This window comes from Nothobranchius furzeri, chromosome 13 (assembly GCF_043380555.1).
Source record: "Nothobranchius furzeri strain GRZ-AD chromosome 13, NfurGRZ-RIMD1, whole genome shotgun sequence".
Taxonomy (NCBI): Eukaryota; Metazoa; Chordata; class Actinopteri; order Cyprinodontiformes; family Nothobranchiidae; genus Nothobranchius; species Nothobranchius furzeri.
This window is the reverse complement of record NC_091753.1, coordinates 63,926,392-63,944,079: the sequence shown is the minus strand read 5'-3', so window position 1 is coordinate 63,944,079 and position 17,688 is coordinate 63,926,392. Positions and strand designations below refer to the sequence as shown.

General features: G+C 43.8%; 3 protein-coding genes across 3 annotated transcripts in view; 2 read left to right on the top strand and 1 right to left on the bottom strand.

Annotated features, from left to right (window-relative positions):
- LOC129159253 (uncharacterized) overlaps nucleotides 1-1,378 on the top strand; it is a 29,731-nt gene extending 28,353 nt beyond the window's left edge. The window contains exons 22-23 of the mRNA XM_070543767.1: nucleotides 164-250; nucleotides 980-1,378. Coding sequence (XP_070399868.1) covers nucleotides 164-250; nucleotides 980-1,197 — 305 coding nt within the window. The 3' untranslated portion in view covers nucleotides 1,198-1,378. The remainder of the gene's footprint in view (nucleotides 1-163; nucleotides 251-979) is intronic.
- A 4,692-nt stretch (nucleotides 1,379-6,070) lies between these two features.
- Nucleotides 6,071-10,255, bottom strand: LOC139062436 (zinc finger BED domain-containing protein 4-like). The gene is made up of 9 exons (XM_070543287.1): nucleotides 10,187-10,255; nucleotides 9,966-10,089; nucleotides 8,138-8,277; nucleotides 7,528-7,800; nucleotides 7,199-7,402; nucleotides 6,930-7,099; nucleotides 6,745-6,860; nucleotides 6,412-6,632; nucleotides 6,071-6,094 (listed from the first exon to the last, which is right to left on the bottom strand). The coding sequence occupies exons 1-9, from the start codon at nucleotides 10,253-10,255 to the stop codon at nucleotides 6,071-6,073; spliced, it is 1,341 nt and encodes a 446-aa protein (XP_070399388.1).
- Nucleotides 10,256-13,320: 3,065 nt separating this feature from the next.
- LOC129156997 (zinc finger BED domain-containing protein 4-like) lies at nucleotides 13,321-15,813 on the top strand. The gene is made up of 5 exons (XM_054736067.2): nucleotides 13,321-13,641; nucleotides 13,766-13,877; nucleotides 14,027-14,166; nucleotides 14,313-15,378; nucleotides 15,483-15,813. The coding sequence occupies exons 1-5, from the start codon at nucleotides 13,489-13,491 to the stop codon at nucleotides 15,806-15,808; spliced, it is 1,797 nt and encodes a 598-aa protein (XP_054592042.2). The 5' UTR covers nucleotides 13,321-13,488; the 3' UTR covers nucleotides 15,809-15,813.
- Nucleotides 15,814-17,688: the final 1,875 nt, after the last annotated feature.

The following is a 17,688-nucleotide window of genomic DNA, read 5'->3' as shown; positions in this document are numbered from 1 at the left end:
TAGGGAAACTAGCAACAGCTACACCCACTGCTCAGAAATACCCGGCTGTATTTGGGACAGTGTAAATATGTAAAGCTTTTTTTGTTTTTCTTGGCCACTGCAGATTATTTGCTGTCTCAAAATAGACAAGTTTAACTTGTTTTCTTTTCTGTGCTAATTTCAGCACTGCTGATGCCAGAAGACAACCAACCGACTTCTTGTGTTCCTACATCTAGCGGCCAGTGTAAAGAGAAGTTGCCCAAAAAGAGAGGTGAGCTAGAGTAGCCCTCATTCGGGGGCAGTAAGCTTTCTACTTTTCAGTATCCAGATTTATCACCACTGTTTTTGCATAGTTCAAACATTAAAACTGCATCAGTGTATTCATTCCTTCACATTTCCTGCTAACTAAACCCACACGACTTAAGCATCATGCTCTCTATACCATACCAAATTTATTTGTTTAGCGCGTTTAAAAAAAAGCTGACCAAAGTGCTGCAATACACACACACACACACACACACACACAAAACTATTTTATGAGTTAAAATGACTAATTAGCATGATTAAAATGATCAACATTGCTTTGATTTGTAAAGTAAATTCCAAAAGTATGAATAAAGTTATATTATGACAGATTTGGTGTGGTGACTCGCTGTCATGTTTAATTACCAGCATTTTCTTGAACAGTTGCTCCCCCCCCCCCCCCCCCCCCCATAGTTGTTGGCCTTCAGTCTCAAAACTATTGGTATCTAGGTAGTTGTTTTACCACCTGAGAAAACATTTCTCGCACAATTTTTGGTTACATTTTTCTCTACACTTTGGTTTCTCTCCTCACCTCTGGTTTTTCTCCACCAGGGGATACAAAAAGGCTGTTTATTGTCAATGAGCCATTCCTCAGCTTTCAGAAGCTGGAGTTTTTTAGTTTGTTGTAGTTACAGTCATTAAAAATGGTTTATCAAAGCTATTTTGTAAAGCTACAGAATTTTTTTTATGTCCTTAGGTAAAGAAATGGCTGCCAAAAGAAGCTGGACTTCAGAGGAATGTAATGCAGTAAACAGACATTTAAGGAAATGCATAATGACAAACCAGGTCCCGGGTAAGGCAGAGTGTGAAAGGTGCATCGCTGCAGAACCTGAAGCTCTGGGGACCAGAGATTGGAGAGCTGTGAAATATTATGTGAAAAACAGAATCACTTGCATGAGGAGAAAAAATGAGTAAAACACTAGTGGGTCACCAGTCAGTTAGAAATGAAATGTTTCTGGCAAAGCACCAGTTGGAGCACAACTGCTGGAGAGGGAGGAGCAAGCGGGGCCACAATATCAGCGTTGCGTGCACGAACCCTTGGCTGGAGCAAATGAGTAACTGGATGTCTCTTCCTACATGTAGGAGCTGGAGGAGGAGATGCCTACATTGGCACTCAACGTAGCAGACAGTGCTGCCTCAACACAACACCCACCGCACACCACTTAAGTTATTTACGTATAACATAATACCTGTTTTGCTTGTAGTGCAGGAGCTTTTTCCCTTGTATATAGGAAGAGGCCATTGGTTACTCATCTGCTCCAGCTGAGACTCTGTGCACACATGATGCTGATCTTGCGGCTCCTCCTGCTCCTCCTTCCCCCACAGTCGCTCTCTGACTCGTGCATCACTACAAAAACATTTCATTTCTACTTAACCGTCACAAAGGAAAAAGGAAATACAGTTCAGTTTCTTCCAGAATATGTTTTTATTTTCATTTTAGAAACTTGTATTAATAGACAAGTGCAGTTATGCAAATTAGTTAAAAGACATGTTCAGTTTTAAAGGGTTTGAAACCTTATTGGTTATTCTAGAACTTTTTTTATTCAAGTTTTTCTATTCTGAATGTCTTCTGAATAAAAGAAGGAAAAAAATCTTTGAATGGCACATTCAGTCTTTTAAAACTGTGCTTTTTTCCATTAAATATTTGGTTCAGTGAAAAATGTTTTCATTGATTATTTCTGAATAATCGGTCAGTTTCATGCAGGCTGAGCATGAAAATAGTCTCCTACACCTATGTCCTGCATTAGCTTCTGATAGAAAATAGACGATGAAACTAGGATTAGAAAAGCCTGACAGATCTACGTCAAACTGTCACTTAATGTTCATGGACTCACCCATCTTGACCTGATCTGACAATCTTCTAGACTTTGAAATAGGTGCACCAGGACTTTTTGTACCCAGAGTACAACTTACAAGGCATTCATTCCTAACTAGAGACCACTGCAAAAATATTATTTATACAAGTGAACCACACTTAACATCTTAAAGTATAAAAAAATGCATAACAAAGGTCATCTTTTCTATGGCTACATTTGTAATCCTTTTCCTAAACTCAGGAAAAGCTATGGTTAGTACTTTCTACCAAATGGTATTCCGTTCAAATAAACACCATTATGACCTAATTAACAGAAGAAAATAGGTCAGCAGGGGAAAAGGGACAAGATCATTTTAAAATGTACAGTTTATTTAACCAGATGGAATAACCGGAAGGAAATTGATGGCTGAATGGATACAATGATTCATAACACTAAAACTTTAAAGGTTTTCTTGAACTAAATTATAAAATCGGGATAGATGAATGTTTGTATGGGTTTAACTTAAACATAATTTTGACAGAAATCCTATTTTAAACTAAAAGATTGGAAATTTTCATAAAAAGCCCCATAAAATACTAAAAAAAGTGTAATAACACGATGTATAAATGTTTTTTCCCACTAAATTATAACATGTGTATACATGCATGTTTGTATTGGTTTAACTTAATGAAAATTTTGATAGAAATCCCCATTTAGATCAGAAAACATTTTAATGTATACAAAGGCCCCACGACGGAGTAAAAAACGTGTGTGTAAAGTGGACCTCACAAAGCTGGAATGTAAGAAACCGGGCCCCATAACTAGCTAAAATCCTTTTTTATAAAAAGTTTAAAGTTTTGCTTATTGAAAGTGATTTTTGGCATCAAGATTTTTTTTGGGACTTGCCTGATTTTTTTCAGCGTTCTAGTACCACTAGAAGGGTTGGACCCTGCAACTGGGGGAAAAAAGTTCGGGCCCCACATGCGAGTTACGCTATAATGTGTGTGTGTGTGTGTGTGTGTGTGTGTGTGTGTGTGTGTGTGTGTGTGTGTGACAGTGAAAACAAAATGTGACACTAAAGGCAGGAGGCGATGGTTAAGCTTTCACCTAAATAGCTCTTTGAAACAATAGCAAGTCATTTGCTTTGTGAGTATCACCGTGCCAACTTGTTTAGAATGAACCAGAACTTTGTTTTTAAAACTTTCCCGCCACTCTTTCAATTCAGCCCACCTGCAAAAAAAAGTAAGTAATTTGCTTTTTGTGTGTTGTTTCTGTGACGATTTGGTTCAGCCAGATCTTTGTTTTAAAACTTACCGCCACCTGCAGAACAAAAAGGAAGTAATTTGCTTTGTCAGAAGTCGCTGGCCGTGCAAAATTGTTTAGAATGAACTTTAAGAAAGCTCAACAGATCTTAAAAAGCATCACGCTGAGGTAAGGATCAACTTTTGTTCTTATAGGCTTGAGTATGCAGGCTGGTTTACAACAGTACCTTAAATGGTTTAGGATGGTAAACCATTGCTTTTGTGAAGTGATAGAAATGTTTGAATGGTTTAGTCAAAGACAAATGTTTGAATGTAATCCCTTTACTTCTTAGAGAAGTGTGTGTGTGTGTGTGTGTGTGTGTGTGTGTGTGTGTGTGTGTGTGTGTGTGTGTGTGTGTGTGTGTGTGTGTGTGTGTGTGTGTGTGTGTGTGTGTGTGTGTGTGTGTGTGTGTGTGTGTGTGTGTGTGCTTACAACCATTAATTTGATGTGCTGCTGGACAGAGAGTTTTACACAATAGTTTTAGTTCTGGTCAAAAAGTGTCAGTGAGCTGCATGTAAATAACACATTTAAACACAAAGTTTAAGACTGAACATACGAAATCCAACGTGAACATCTCAAAGAGAGTATTAATGACATAGACAAATGTGTCACTCTGAAGAGTTTGTGTGTGTTCAGCAAAAGGCTGCAAAAGTTCATGCATTGACTTCAGCTTCTGCCACTCACTCAAGAGCTAGCAGACCATACCATCTTGTCTGCTACTACAAAAACAGATTCTTTAACTTTGAGGAAACGTACAACCATTTCATAGGTACTTGACAGTGTGTGGGGCTGTCATTCACAACAGTTAGGCCGCACTCATCCACTGTCAGTGAGCCATGTCTGTAGGCACCTCTTCAGCGCGGCCTGGTGCTTCATTCAGCTCCTCGTGGTTCATCATTTTTTCTTAGAGCTCGGCTTTTCACCATTCGGACAGATCTGAGCTTTTAAAGAGTTAAACACAATAGGATTACACTCAGAAGGGAGGGGCTGTGGGAACCGATGGGCTATCACAAAAAAGAAACCACACACCATTACACACATTAGCCTATGACGTGGGATATCATGGACGCTCAACAATACGCCATTGATGATGCGGCGTGGGGGGTCTAAACCATCTGGACAATTAACAATACACATGTCCATTTGATTAATGATACGGAAGGGGGGGCAAAGATTGAACAATACACCTGTCCATTTGATTAATGATAGGAAGGGGGGGCAAGGTCAAGGGTCAAATGAACAATAGGAATGAAAGGTCAAAGAACAATAGACCTGTCAAAATGTTTGACGAAAGGTGTCTTATAATCCTCTCTCGCTTTGTACCAAAATAAGCCAACGGTGATATTTTATGTTGCCAGTTTTAGCTAGATAACCTTTAATGAGCTAACTGTGTGCAGCTTGTTGGTTGTGAGCAGGAGGACGAGCTGTAGACGGGTTTATTTCAGTTGGTTTGATTCTACATTTTAAAAATATTACCCCCAGTTTGAAATAGGTTATAAACTTTTTTCATTATTAGTTTTATTTGGGATTTTTTTTTACAATATTTTGCTGGTTGCTGTATCAACACGAACATGCATCAGAAATGGAAGCACAAATGGAGAGACCAATAATAAAGAAAATGTGATTGTGAAGACAAGTAATTATTTAATATTTTTCAGTTAACAACACTGACTACAACGAACTGCTGAAGCATGAGACAAACAGGATCACGAACATAAGAAGATATGTTGTTCTGTTTTGTGGACTCAAGTAATAAGAATAGAATTACGATATTTCAAGAACAGTAGTCGAACACAATCACTTTTAAAAATTAGACATTTTCCATAAAAATGCAAATTTCCACTTGCTTTATAATATTAGCATTTGCAATTTTGTTATTAAGGAATGACAAGAAATAATAATTAATAACACAACTATCAATAAATAAATGTCAAAGAGTTACTAAAACAAAAATCTTATGTAACCATTAAAGGTTAAACTGTGTTGTGTGTCCATCTTCATGTTTTCATAGTGGCTGAGCGGAGAGCTGACCAGGAACAACGGTGGTGGCTAAACCCAGTTGGGTCTGTGATGGAGTGATGCACGCCTGGAGTGATTGCCATCTCATCCACAGTAAGCACACACTCTCTTTCCATCTCTGTCAGATTTTTAACTTTCAAACCGAGCATGTCACACACCTCTCCTAACACACCTGGTTCCAGTTAATGGGCTGCATTTTTCTTTGCAGGTGTCACTGTCATGACTCCCATCCTTTACCCTCATCTGCCTTATCATTTCCTCCTCATTCAGCTCACCTTGTCCTCTCACCAAGCTCCAGCCAAGCCCTGTTTTCCCCAGCAACCTCTGTCAGCTTCAATCAGCTCCATTCATTCCACCTGCTCCTGTAATCAGCCTCATCCCATACACCTGCTTCCCCTGCTATAAAAGAACCAGCCATCCAGTCAACAGATGCCAGATTATTACAGCCTTGCCAGTAGTTCTCCAGCCATCCACCCTGCCTGCTCTTTGTCTCCAGACCTTGTTTTTTCTCCTGACCCCAACCTTGCTCGCTGCCTGCCATTTGAACCTTGCCTGTCTCTAGTGATGGGTAGATGAAGCCTCATGAAGCGTTTCAGCATATTCCCCAAATAGTTTTGATACTGTGTCAACACAGTGCTGCTGTTTTGCTCTATAATGACACCTACTGGACTTCAAACATCATTGCAGGCAACATACTGGAGACACAACAGACGCTGATTCAGTGACCTAATCATACTTGCATACACTGTAAGCTATTATAAGCCTACTTCATATGGTATTACTTTAAACTTCTAAATTTAAAATATATACACCTCAAAATATTCTGTGAATGATACCAAGTGACAATTAAAGTGACAGTTCTGTGAATGTGCTATTACCCATTTCAGTGTCATTGACTCAAAAGTTTTTTTTATTTTTATAAATTTTTATCAAGAAAAATAAGTTTATCCAATGTGTTGGCATTTAGTCTATTATGTTTTTAGGACACTCTTTCACCAGCTTTCGAAAACACGCGTTCACAGGGCACAGAAGAAGCTGGGGTACACAAAAACTGTAAAGCCAGGTGGAAAAGGTGTGGGTAGGATGTCTTCCGGTTCCCCCAGTATGTTAATGGATCTTCTTGTCTTGAGATGTTTCCCTCTGCTAAGTAGCGCTGGACCTCAATGATCGAGTCAGCTGTTGCATTGGTGGTTTGTCTGCCAACCTCTTGATCAAGCTGCTGCCACCGATTATCTGAAATAATAAAAAATACATAGAAGTTTTAGTTTTTGTCTTCTACTCTGTATTAATACACATGAGCAACAAAACAAATGTGAAAATAAACTGATAATACTGAACAACTTGCCTGAAGTGGGTATCTGCTCTAATGAAGGTCCAGGCTGTGGCTCAGATGTTGTGTGACCAATTACTGCAGCACACTCCATTTTCAGGCGATTGACAGCCTCACTACACTTGGAGGAACTACGAAATCCGAGTGTTTTAAATCTGGGGTCTAAAAGTGTTGATAGGGTCAACACACTTAATGACTACAGAATGGAAGCAGTGTCTGTGACGCGACGTCTAAGCTGGTCATTGAGACGTGTGGCTGCTTGTGTGTGTAGATGTAAAGAGTTCCGCTCAAGTGCACAATTTAGCATTTTCATCATCGGGATGACCTTTGATCCTGAAACTCTCCTCTCCTCAGACAACTCCACTGTGGCCTGATGGAAAGGGGCCAGCACAAGAAGTGCTTCCCTTAAGATGTTGAACTCAGCAGCTGTGAGTGGAGATAAATCTGTTTGGAGAGAGGCGAGAGATACCCACACTGGTTCTTTCTCATCATGTAGCCGTGACAGCATCTGATACGTGCTGTTCCAACGTGTTGGTACCTCAGTGACAAGTTTCAAGGTGGGCCGTCCCATCTGTTGCTGCACTTGAGCTAGCTTCTCTTTAGCTGTGGTGCTGGATCTGAAGAATGATACAACCTGCCTAGATTTGTGTCTTATGGATGGAAGTTCAGGGATCTGATCACAGGATTTTTTGACTATTAAATTTAGTTTGTGTGCAAAATGCAGATTGAATGTCGAATTTGAAGAGTTCGTGTTGCTGCTATCATGTTTGGTGCTGCGTCGGTCACAAGACACCTTACCTTGTTTGTTATGGCCCAGTCGTCCACCATGCCCCTTTTGACTTGGGCCAGATTGTCAGCAGTGTGACTTTGTGGAAAGTGTTTGACTCCCAACACAGATGTACACAACTGCATATTATCATTGATGTAGTGACAGGTAAGAGCTAAGTAAGCCTCCATGTTCAAGGAGGTCCACATGTCAGCTGTTATACTCACTGCCACAGCTTGCTGTACTTCCCTTTTTACTCGTTCGAGTTCCTCCGCATGCTTTTTGGCCATCATTTCCTTGACCGTCTGAAAATGAATCAAAATCAGATCAGTCTAGTACTCAACACATTAATTAGACCACCTGTCATTAAAGCAAGAAAAACATCCAGCTATGAAGTTCTCTGTGTTTTGCCCTGTTGAATAGAAGGTAGGAATTTAAAACTGAATCCAGTTTTATACCCAAATGTGAGCTGACACACCGGACGGAAATTATTCAAGCATGCATGATATTTGAATCACAAGTGTTTATTTTTGTTTGCTGTGTCATAAACCTTAAATCAGACGATGGTCTAATACATTTGTTAAGCACTGTAAAAATATTACATGAGTAACAGCAGCTATCTGAGACATTGTGTATACAAACCTTTCTGGTTGGCAAAGCGTAAGATGGATCAAGGGCCTGAATCAACCCCCTGAACCCCTCACTCTCCACAATACTCAGGGGTTGGCAGTCCTTTATAATAAAATTCAGGACTGCTTGGTCCAGAGCAATCTTCCTAGATTCTAGATTTCAAAATAATAAAACATATATTAGTAAAACAACTGTGACAAAGCACGCCCAGTGTCTATATACAGGTGCTGGCCAGTAAATTAGAATATCATCAAAAGGTTGAAAATATTTCAGTAATTCCATTCAAAACGTGAAACTTGTACATTATATTCATGCAATGCACACAGACCAATGCATTTCCGATGTTTATTACGTTTTATTTTGATATTTATAGGTGACAACCAATGAAAACATCAAATCTGGTATCTCAGAAAATTAGAATATTCTAAAGGCCAATGAAAAAATTTTTGTTTCTCTAATGTTGGCCAACTGAAAAGAATGAACATGAAAAGAATGTGCATGTATAGCACTCAATACTTAGTCGGGGCTCCTTTTGCCTCAATAACTGCAGTAATGTGGCGTGGCATGGACTCGATCAGTCTGTGGCACTGCTCAGGTGTTATGAGAGCCCAGGTTGCTCTGATAGTCGTCTTCAGCTCCTCTGCATTGTTGGGTCTAGCGTATTGCATCCTCCGCTTCACAATACCCCATAGATTTTCTATGGGGTTAAGGTCAGGCGAGTTTGCTGGCCAATCAAGGACAGGGATACCATGGTCCTTGAACCAGGTGCTGGTGGTTTTGGCACTGTGTGCAGGTGCCAAGTCCTGTTGAAAGGTGAAGTCTGCATCCCCATAAAGTTGGTCAGCAGCAGGAAGCATGAAGTGCTCTAAAACTTCTGGTAGACGGCTGCATTGACCCTGGACCTCAGGAAACAGAGTGGGCCAACACCGGCAGATGACATGGCACCCCACACCATCACTGACGGTGGAAACTTTACACTGGACCTCATGCAACGTGGATTCTGTGCTTCTCCGCTCTTCCTCCAGACTCTGGGTCCTTGATTTCCAAAGGAAATGCAGAACTTGCTTTCATCAGAAAACATAACTTTGGACCACTCAGCATCAGTCCAGTCCTTTTTGTCCTTGGCCCAGGCGAGACGCTTCTTGCGCTGTTTCTTGTTCAAGAGTGGCTTGACACACGGAATGCGACACCTGAATCCCATGTCTTTCATGAGTCTCCTCGTGGTGGTTCTTGAAGCGCTGACTCCAGCTGCAGTCCACTCTTTGTGGATCTCCCCCACATTTTTGAATGGGTTTGTCGTCACAATTCTCTGCAGGGTGCGGTTATCCCTAGAGCTTGTACACTTTTTTCTACCACATTTTTTCCGTCCCTTCGCCTGTCTGTTAATGTGCTTGGACACAGAGCTCTGCGAACAGCCAGCTTCTTTAGCAATCACCTTTTGTGTCTTGCCCTCCTTGTGCAAGGTGTCAATGATTGTCTTTTGGACAGCTGTTAAGTCAGAAGTCTTCCCCATGATTGTGGTGCCTTCAAAACAAGACTGAGGGACCTTTTAAAGGCCTTTGCAGGTGTTTTGAGTAAATCAGCTGATTAGAGTGGCAGCAGGTGTCTTCTATATTCAGCCTTTTCAGAATATTCTAATTTTTTGAGATACCAAATTTGGAGTTTTCATTAGTTGTCATTTATGAATATCAAATTTAAATGTAATGAACATTGGAAATACATTGGTCTGTGTGCATTGCATGAATATAATGTACAAGTTTCACGTTTTGAATGGAATTACTGAAATATTTTCAACCTTTTGATGATATTCTAATTTACTGGCCAGCACCTGTAGGTCTACCTGTGTTCGGTCTTGGTGTATTTGCTTCCTCTTCGTTTTCATGCTTGACTCTGTAATGTCTCAGCATTGAGGAAGTGCTGTTATTTGTATAAGACAACTCCGCTGAGCAGATCCGACATTTAACCTAATTAAATTAAATAAATAATTTACACCGAGAGTCAGTCACATTGCTGTTTTCAACTCTGACAGATGCGCAGAAACAAGGAAAGACAAACACGTACCTTATTTGCTGTTAAAAGATCAAAATGATCCCACACAGCAGAAACTTTTCTTTTCCTCTCTGGCTCCATTTTCTTGATGTAAAGAGGGATGTCTTGTTTTATCTTTGAAATGGTAATTTTTTCGCGGCGACTCATCCCGTTGACAGATGCAGAGTCGATACCTTTTAAACACAGTTTGGCGCCTTGGCAATGAGCGACACAGCAGCAGTGTTGGTCACGTGACTTTTTCTTAGAGCAACACACGCATCGACACTGATCGACACAGGTTTCGCTCCATGAGCTTGACACATGCGCCGGTGTGTCGGTGTTGCTGGACCCATCGCTACCTGTGTCTGACCCTGCCTCAGCCTCGCCCTACTCTGGTACCTCTGCTAAAAATAAAGACTTTTTAATCAATTTTTTACTGTGTTTGGCGTATTCACGGGTCTTCAGAGTTCAGTGCGTGACGGAATAATCTGGCCAAACTCTGACCCTATGCCGACACAGCCATGGGAGTATTTTTTTCCCCTTCATACCTGTCATGGAGTATCTCACGCTCCTGGACTTCATGGAACTAGAGAAGGAGCAGGCGTCACCGTTCTGGGGAACGCGGCTGGCCATCAGGCCACAGCCACGCAGAGGTTCCACTCCTTCGTCCAGGCCTGCTGCGGCCGTCTTGCGCAACGGGTACCTAACAACGCAACAGTGGCAGTCCCGGAGACCTTCTACTAATTCATGGCCTTCACAGACGCAAGGTTTTGCAGCTACGCCGCTCAAGCCTCGAGTCCCTCCGTCCCGTCCACGTCCAGCGGTGGTCCCAGGAGGCGCACCGCGTCCGCGTCCAGCGGTGGTCCCTGGAGACGCACCGCGTCCACGTCCAGTGGTGGTCCCAGGAGGCGCACCGCATCCACGTCCAGCGGTGGTCTCAGGAGTCTCACAGCGTCCACGCTCAGTGGGGTTCCTACTTCCGCCTTTTGAAGAGGCTCCACCTGCCCCGGTCCATCGGTGGTTCCAGGGGTTGCATAGCATCCACGTCCAGCGGTGGTCCCAGGGGGAGCATCGCATCCACGTCCAGCGGTGGTCCCAGAGGTCGCACCACATCCTCGTCCAATAGAAATTCCACCTTCGCCTGTCCGAGAGGCTCCGCCTGTCCAGGTCCAGCGGTAGTTCCCGGGGTCGCATCGCATCCATGTTCAGCGGTGGTCCCAGGGTCCGCACCACATCCATGTCCAGCAGGGGTCCCACCTCCATCTGTCCTGCTCCAGCGGTGGTCCAGAAGGTCGCACCGCATCCTGTCCCAGCGGTGGTCTCGGGGGACGCACAGCATCCTGCCTTGGCGGTGGTCCGGGAGGTCGCATCGCATCCTGCTCTGGCGGTGGTCCGGGAGGACGCATCGCATCCTAATCTGGCAGTGGTCCGGGAGGACGCATCGCATCCTGCTCTGGCGGTGGTACCGAGGGACGCATCGCATCCTGCTCTGGCGGTGGTCCCGGGGGACGCATCGCATCCTGCTCTGGCGGTGGTCCCGGAGGACGCATCGCATCCTGCTCTGGTGGTGGTCCCGGAGGACACATCGCATCCTGCTCTGGCGGTGGTCCCGGAGGACGCATCGCATCCTGCTCTGGCGGTGGTCCCGGAGGACGCATTGCATCCTGCTCTGGTGGTGGTCCAGGTGGACGCATCGCATCCTGCTTCGACGGATGAGGTCCAAGAGGCCCCGGCTCCGGCCCAGCCCGTCCAAGGGGCTCAGGTGAAGCCTTTCCACGAGCCTCCAGTCCAAGGGTCGATGCCTCCAGGCTCTGAAGTGGACGTCTCTGGTTCCTGCTCTGAAGAGGATGTCTCCTGCTCTGAAGAGGACGTCTCCTGCTCTGAAGAGGACGTCTCCTGCTCTGAAGTCCCCGAGTCTGCGTCCCCTCAAGTCCCCGAGTCTGCGTCCCCTCAAGTCTCCGAGTGTGCGTCCCCTCAAGTCCCCGAGTGTGCGTCCCCTCAAGTCCCCGAGTGTGCGTCCCCTCAAGTCCCCGAGTGTGCGTCCTCTCGTAGTCTTAGTCTTGGTACAGTTTCCCCTCGTAGTCCTCGTCCACCAGTGTCCTCTATCACCACACTCCTACAGTCCAGGCTCCTGGTTCCCCGTCGCCGGCCCCCCAGGCTCCAACAGTCCAGGCTCCTGGTTCCCCGTCGCCAGCCCCCCAGGCTCCAACAGTCCAGGCTCCTGGTTCCCCGTCGCCGGCCCCCCAGGCTCCAACAGTCCAGGCTCCTGGTTCCCCGTCGCCAGTCCCCCAGGCTCCAACAGTCCAGGCTCCTGGTTCCCCGTCGCAGGCCCCCCAGGCTCCAACAGTCCAGGCTCCTGGTTCCCCGTCGCAGGCCCCCCAGGCTCCAACAGTCCAGGCTCCTGGTTCCCCGTCGCCGGCCCCCCAGACTCTTCTGGCCCTCCTTCCTGGTCCCCCCTCCTCCTGCCCTGCTCTGGTTTCCTGTGGGCGTCCGGTATCCGCCCTTGGGGGGGGGGGGGGGGGGGGGGTCTTCTGTCATGACTCCCATCCTTTACCCTCATCTGCCTTATAATTTCCTCCTCATTCAGCTCACCTTGTCCTCTCACCAAGCTCCAGCCAAGCCCTGTTTTCCCCAGCAACCTCTGTCAGCTTCAATCAGCTCCATTCTTTCCACCTGCTCCTGTAATCAGCCTCATCCCATACACCTGCTTCCCCTGCTTTAAAAGAACCAGCCATCCAGTCAACAGATGCCAGATTATTACAGCCTTGCCAGTAGTTCTCCAGCCATCCACCCTGCCTGATCTTTGTCTCCAGGCGTTGTTTTTACTCCTGACCCCTGCCTTGCTCGCTGCCTGCCATTTGAACCTTGCCTGTCTCTGACCCTGCCTCAGCCTCGCCCTACTCTGGTAACTCTGCTAAAAATAAAGACTTTTTAATCCATTTTTTACTGTGTTTGGCGTCTTCACGGGTCTTCAGAGTTCAGTGCGTGACAGTCACGTCCTCTATTGGTGGATAAGGAGAAGGACAGCGAGTAACACAGAGGCATGTGATTCAGGTGTTAAAATGGTAAAGAATGATTTTATTAAAGGATTTTTAAAAGACAAAAAGCTCCAAATCTAAAAGTACTTAAAACACATTGTTAAAATGGCCATGGGTTTATGTTAGTGATGGGACGAACGACACTGGCGCGTCAGCACAGTGTCGACTGCACAAGAGTGAAACCCCGTATCGGTGCGTGTATCGCTTTAAGAAAATATCACGTGACCGACACAGGATTGTGTGTCGTTTGGATGCGCCGCGCCAAATTGTGTTTATAAGGAAGCAAACTGTATCGACATGTTGCGGATTTGTTGGTTAGAGTTTTGCTGTTTGCTGTTTGATTTTGGATTTTTCCTTACCTCACGCTCACTTCTCTCCGCTGACTTCATGGATCGTTCCAAGAAGTTTTCCCCAGTCTGGAATAATTTTGATCTTTTGACGCCAAAAAAGGTAAATTGTTTTCTCCATTTGGCAACGTTTACTGTTATTTCTGTATTGTAAATGTGTTTGTAGTCTTTCTCTGGTAAGAGGCTTAAATTGTTTTCAGATAAATTAACTATTTATTTTATTGTAGGTGAAGTGTCGGCTCTGCTCCACAGAGCTGTCTTACACAAATAAGAGCACTTCATCAATGCTGAGGCATTATAGAGCTCGGCATGGCAACGATGAATTGGTAGATACCCCAGGTATGTTGAAATTATCACCAAAAAATCTGAATTGTCAAAATTAGTCTATTACACACAAAAGGCTTTGTGTGACTCTGTAGTATTGCTTGTAAAATCCTTTTCATAAGCTTTTTAAAGCTTTTAAAAAAGTATTTCCTTTTGGCTTGCAGTTCCTAACAAGCAAGCAGTGGATGATGCTGTGGTTAACATGATCATCAAAGACTGCCAGCCACTCACCATTGTTGAAAATGAGGGATTCAGGGAGCTCCTGAAGCTTATTGCACCCTCATATGTTCTACCAAGCAGGAAGGTATGTTTAAGAAATGTTTGCTTTAATTAATCAACTACTTTCATGGTGTGTGTGTGTGTGTGTGTGTGTGTGTGTGTGTGTGTGTGTGTGTGTGTGTGTGTGTTTATGTAACATTGGTATTACAGTATTGGTATGTTTACTTGTAGGTCATCAAGGACTTGGTGAGCCAGAAATATGAAGAGGAAAAGGAGAAAACAAAAAAGGACCTCCAGAGCGTCATTGCTGTTAGTTTAACAGCTGATATGTGGACATCCATTAATATGGAGGCATATCTTGCCGTTACTTGCCACTATGTGGACAAAGAAAGCCATGAACTCTGTTCATCAGTCTTGGGAGTGCAGCATTTCCCTCAGAAACACACTGCAGAAAACATGGCCACAGTTAAAAGGAGCCTCATGGAGGAGTGGGGCATAGCAGGCAAAGTCAGGTGTCTTGTCACTGATGCAGCAGCAAACATGATTGCATGTGCTCGAATGCTGCAAGTACGGCAAACCATTTGCATTGCCCATTCCATAAATTTAATTGTAAGAAAATCATGTGATCAAATCTCAACACTAACAGAACTACGCAACAAAGCACGGCAAATTGTGACATACTTTCGATCAAGCACCATGGCCAAGGAAAAGCTCACTCAAATGCAGCAACAGCTGGGAACACCATTGCATAAATTAATAAATGAGGTGCCGACACGATGGAACAGCACCTACCACATGCTGGAGAGACTGACTGAGCAGAAGGAGGCAGTCTGGGTGTCACTGGCCTCATTAAAAACTGATCTCACTCCACTGACTCCAGAAGAATTTGAAATCATTGAAGAGATGCTCAGGGTGCTTGCTCCTTTTTACCAAGCCACAAGAGAACTCTCTGAGGAAAAAAGAGTCTCGGTGTCAAAGGTTATTCCATTGATGAGAATGATCCACATTGAGCTTCAACATCAATCTTCAACGGTGACAAAACCCACTGCTAAACAGCTGGCTGAAAATCTGTCAAAGCGGCTAACCGAGTCCATCTGCAACATGGAATCGCTCAGTGTGATGTCACTGGCAACATTGTTGGACCCCAGGTTTAAAACTGCTGGCTTTTTTAGTCCACTGAAAGCAACTGAAGCTGTCAAGAGACTGAAGTCAGAGTGTGCTGCTGAAATGAGGAGCCATGAGCCTGACCCAGCAGTAGAGGAGCCTAGCACTTCACGTGGATCAGAACACAGTTCAGGTATGAAAACACATTTCTTTGTGAATATTTGTTTATTTCTGCGGAAGTTTGTCATGTGATAGTAAACCAATGATTAACAGACTTATTTCCAATTTATTTGTTAGGACACAATCTCTGGAGGCACCTTGATATGGAGGTTGAGGAGAGCAGGATGACCTCTAATACTACAGCCAATTCCATAATTGAAGTCCAACGCTACCTGGCTGAAAGAAATGCACCGAGAACACAAGACCCATTACAATATTGGAAAAATAACCAGAATTTATATCCACACCTTTATCAACTCGCACTTCAATTCTTATGCACACCATCTTCATCTGTACCCTGTGAAAGAGTGTTTTCTAAGGCAGGGGAACTGGTGTCTAAGAGGAGAAATCGCCTTGGAGCAAACACACTGCACAAACTTTTGTTCCTCAATAAAAATGCATAAATGAATCCATATTTAGTCTTTTATTTTGTATGATCTAACACAGAGGTTAACACATTTACATAAGTTAAAACTTTTACTTCTGATTTTTATTAGACACATTCAGATTTAACATGCCAACTCATTGTAACATTTACACAAAGGTTATAAGCAAATGTTAAACTCCTTTCATAAACAACTTAACTTAAATTGAGTAAATTAAATTACATAATGATATATTTTGATTACAGGAAATTAAATTTTGCACACCTGGTGTGGGTTTGCAGCATGTAAGCTTTTCCATCTTATTTACCTGCAATGATTTTAGAAATACTGCAGGTGTCGCTATTGAGTGACCAACACAGTGTCAGTACAGTGCCGACACAGTTTGTCTAGTGTGTCAATACACTCCTTGAGGTATCATCATTCCATCACTAGTTTATGTTTAAAACAGACATCCGAATGCTCCCAAACATTCACACACAAAGTCCACTGACTATACACAAGTTTGGGAGCCAAGTGGAAGCCAGCATTCTGGTCCCTCGTCTGTAAAAAACCTCTAAAAGCTCTTAAGCTTTACCAAGCTTAAAGAACTAAAACCCATTTAAAAGCCTTTAAAACACAAACAAATGGAGCACATGAGATAACTGGCACAGATCCAGTCTCTCCTTCCTCCTGGCAGCTCTGCCTTTTATGCTGCTCAGGAGGTGATCAGCCCAAGTGAGTGCAGCTGTGCAGGTAGGAGGAGGAGGCAAAGCGCTGATTATCCTCCACAGTGTCAGATTTCTGGGACAAACAGCAACAGCTGTAACGCTTCCTCCCTTAAAAGAAAGAAAAAATTAAAACAAGTTCAACCACAAATTTTTTCTTTCACCTTTGCCCTCCATGGCTTTTATCACAAACACTCCTAGGTCTTTTGTCCAACAAGAATTGCCTTTTGCTAAATCGGAGGAGTCCTTGCTGATCTCCACCCTAGTCTTCATGGGGCATAGAGGTGGGCCGATTAAGCACAAATGGACCAGTGGACAGAAGAGCCCATCTCTCCAAATCCCTGGGGTGCTCCTGAGATGGTAGAATTTCCACCAACGCTAACCTCCATAACCTCAACACCAGGGGCAGCATTAGGCCCGGCTACTTGGGCTGAAGCCCCAAATCTTTAATGAAAAGCCCCGGATCTCAAACGTGGAAGTAGCATGCAGTACCAAAGTCCAACAGAGAGGGGGCAGCTAGCAGTAGTTTGTATACAGCCTGCCTGAGCCTCCACCACTGAAGAAGTAGCCCTTCAGCAGCCGGCTTCTTCTGCAGTGCCTGTTTTTTTCTACACTCTGCCTGAAACGCATGTGTGAAGATGGACATAAGGACGTATTTTAGACCAAAAGTACCGCGACAGAACCCCAGCTTTGATGAGACTGGTGTTGACTCAGGTTTGTGAGTCTTATTTGAAAATATTAGTTGTGCTGCTGGTTTGCCTAAAGTTAGCTTACTATCAGGTAAAGTTGTTGGAGAAAGAAAGGGAATATTTACTATCATCTCACACTAAACACTAACAGGAACAATACTCTGCCCGGAATATGCTTAATATGTAGTTTCAGATAAAAAATTATGTGTTACAAGACAAATATATCTGTTGACTAGTGCGTGTTATGTGTGTGTGTGCGCGCGTGTGCACGTGTGTGTGTGTGTTAAGCCCCGGATCTTCTTCAGTCCTTAATCCGCCCCTGCCCAACACTAGAAAAACATAAACCAGAACGCATCCTAAAGAGGGTGTGCTCCTACAGCCGATAGGGAATTCACACTGTTCACTTGAAAATTTCACAAGAACAACAAAATAAAACAAAAAGGACATACTCACAATACCTGAGAGGACACAGCTGACCACACATTTTAAAATCCTATGAATAAAG

What these genes read in the sequence shown, in the direction of transcription:
- LOC139062436 (XM_070543287.1), bottom strand. Translation starts at nt 10,255, where the DNA reads ATGGAGCCAGAGAGGAAAAGAAAAGTTTCTGCTGTGTGGGATCATTTT. An exon ending in TACACCAAGACCGAACACAG is followed by an intron (nt 8,278 to 9,965) that starts GTAGACCTACAG and finishes TTTGAAATCTAG; the next exon opens with AATCTAGGAAGATTGCTCTG. An exon ending in AGAGCAGATACCCACTTCAG is followed by an intron (nt 6,633 to 6,744) that starts GCAAGTTGTTCA and finishes TTATTATTTCAG; the next exon opens with ATAATCGGTGGCAGCAGCTT.
- LOC129156997 (XM_054736067.2), top strand. Translation starts at nt 13,489, where the DNA reads ATGTTGCGGATTTGTTGGTTAGAGTTTTGCTGTTTGCTGTTTGATTTT. An exon ending in TGAATTGGTAGATACCCCAG is followed by an intron (nt 13,878 to 14,026) that starts GTATGTTGAAAT and finishes TTTGGCTTGCAG; the next exon opens with TTCCTAACAAGCAAGCAGTG. An exon ending in TGGATCAGAACACAGTTCAG is followed by an intron (nt 15,379 to 15,482) that starts GTATGAAAACAC and finishes TTTATTTGTTAG; the next exon opens with GACACAATCTCTGGAGGCAC.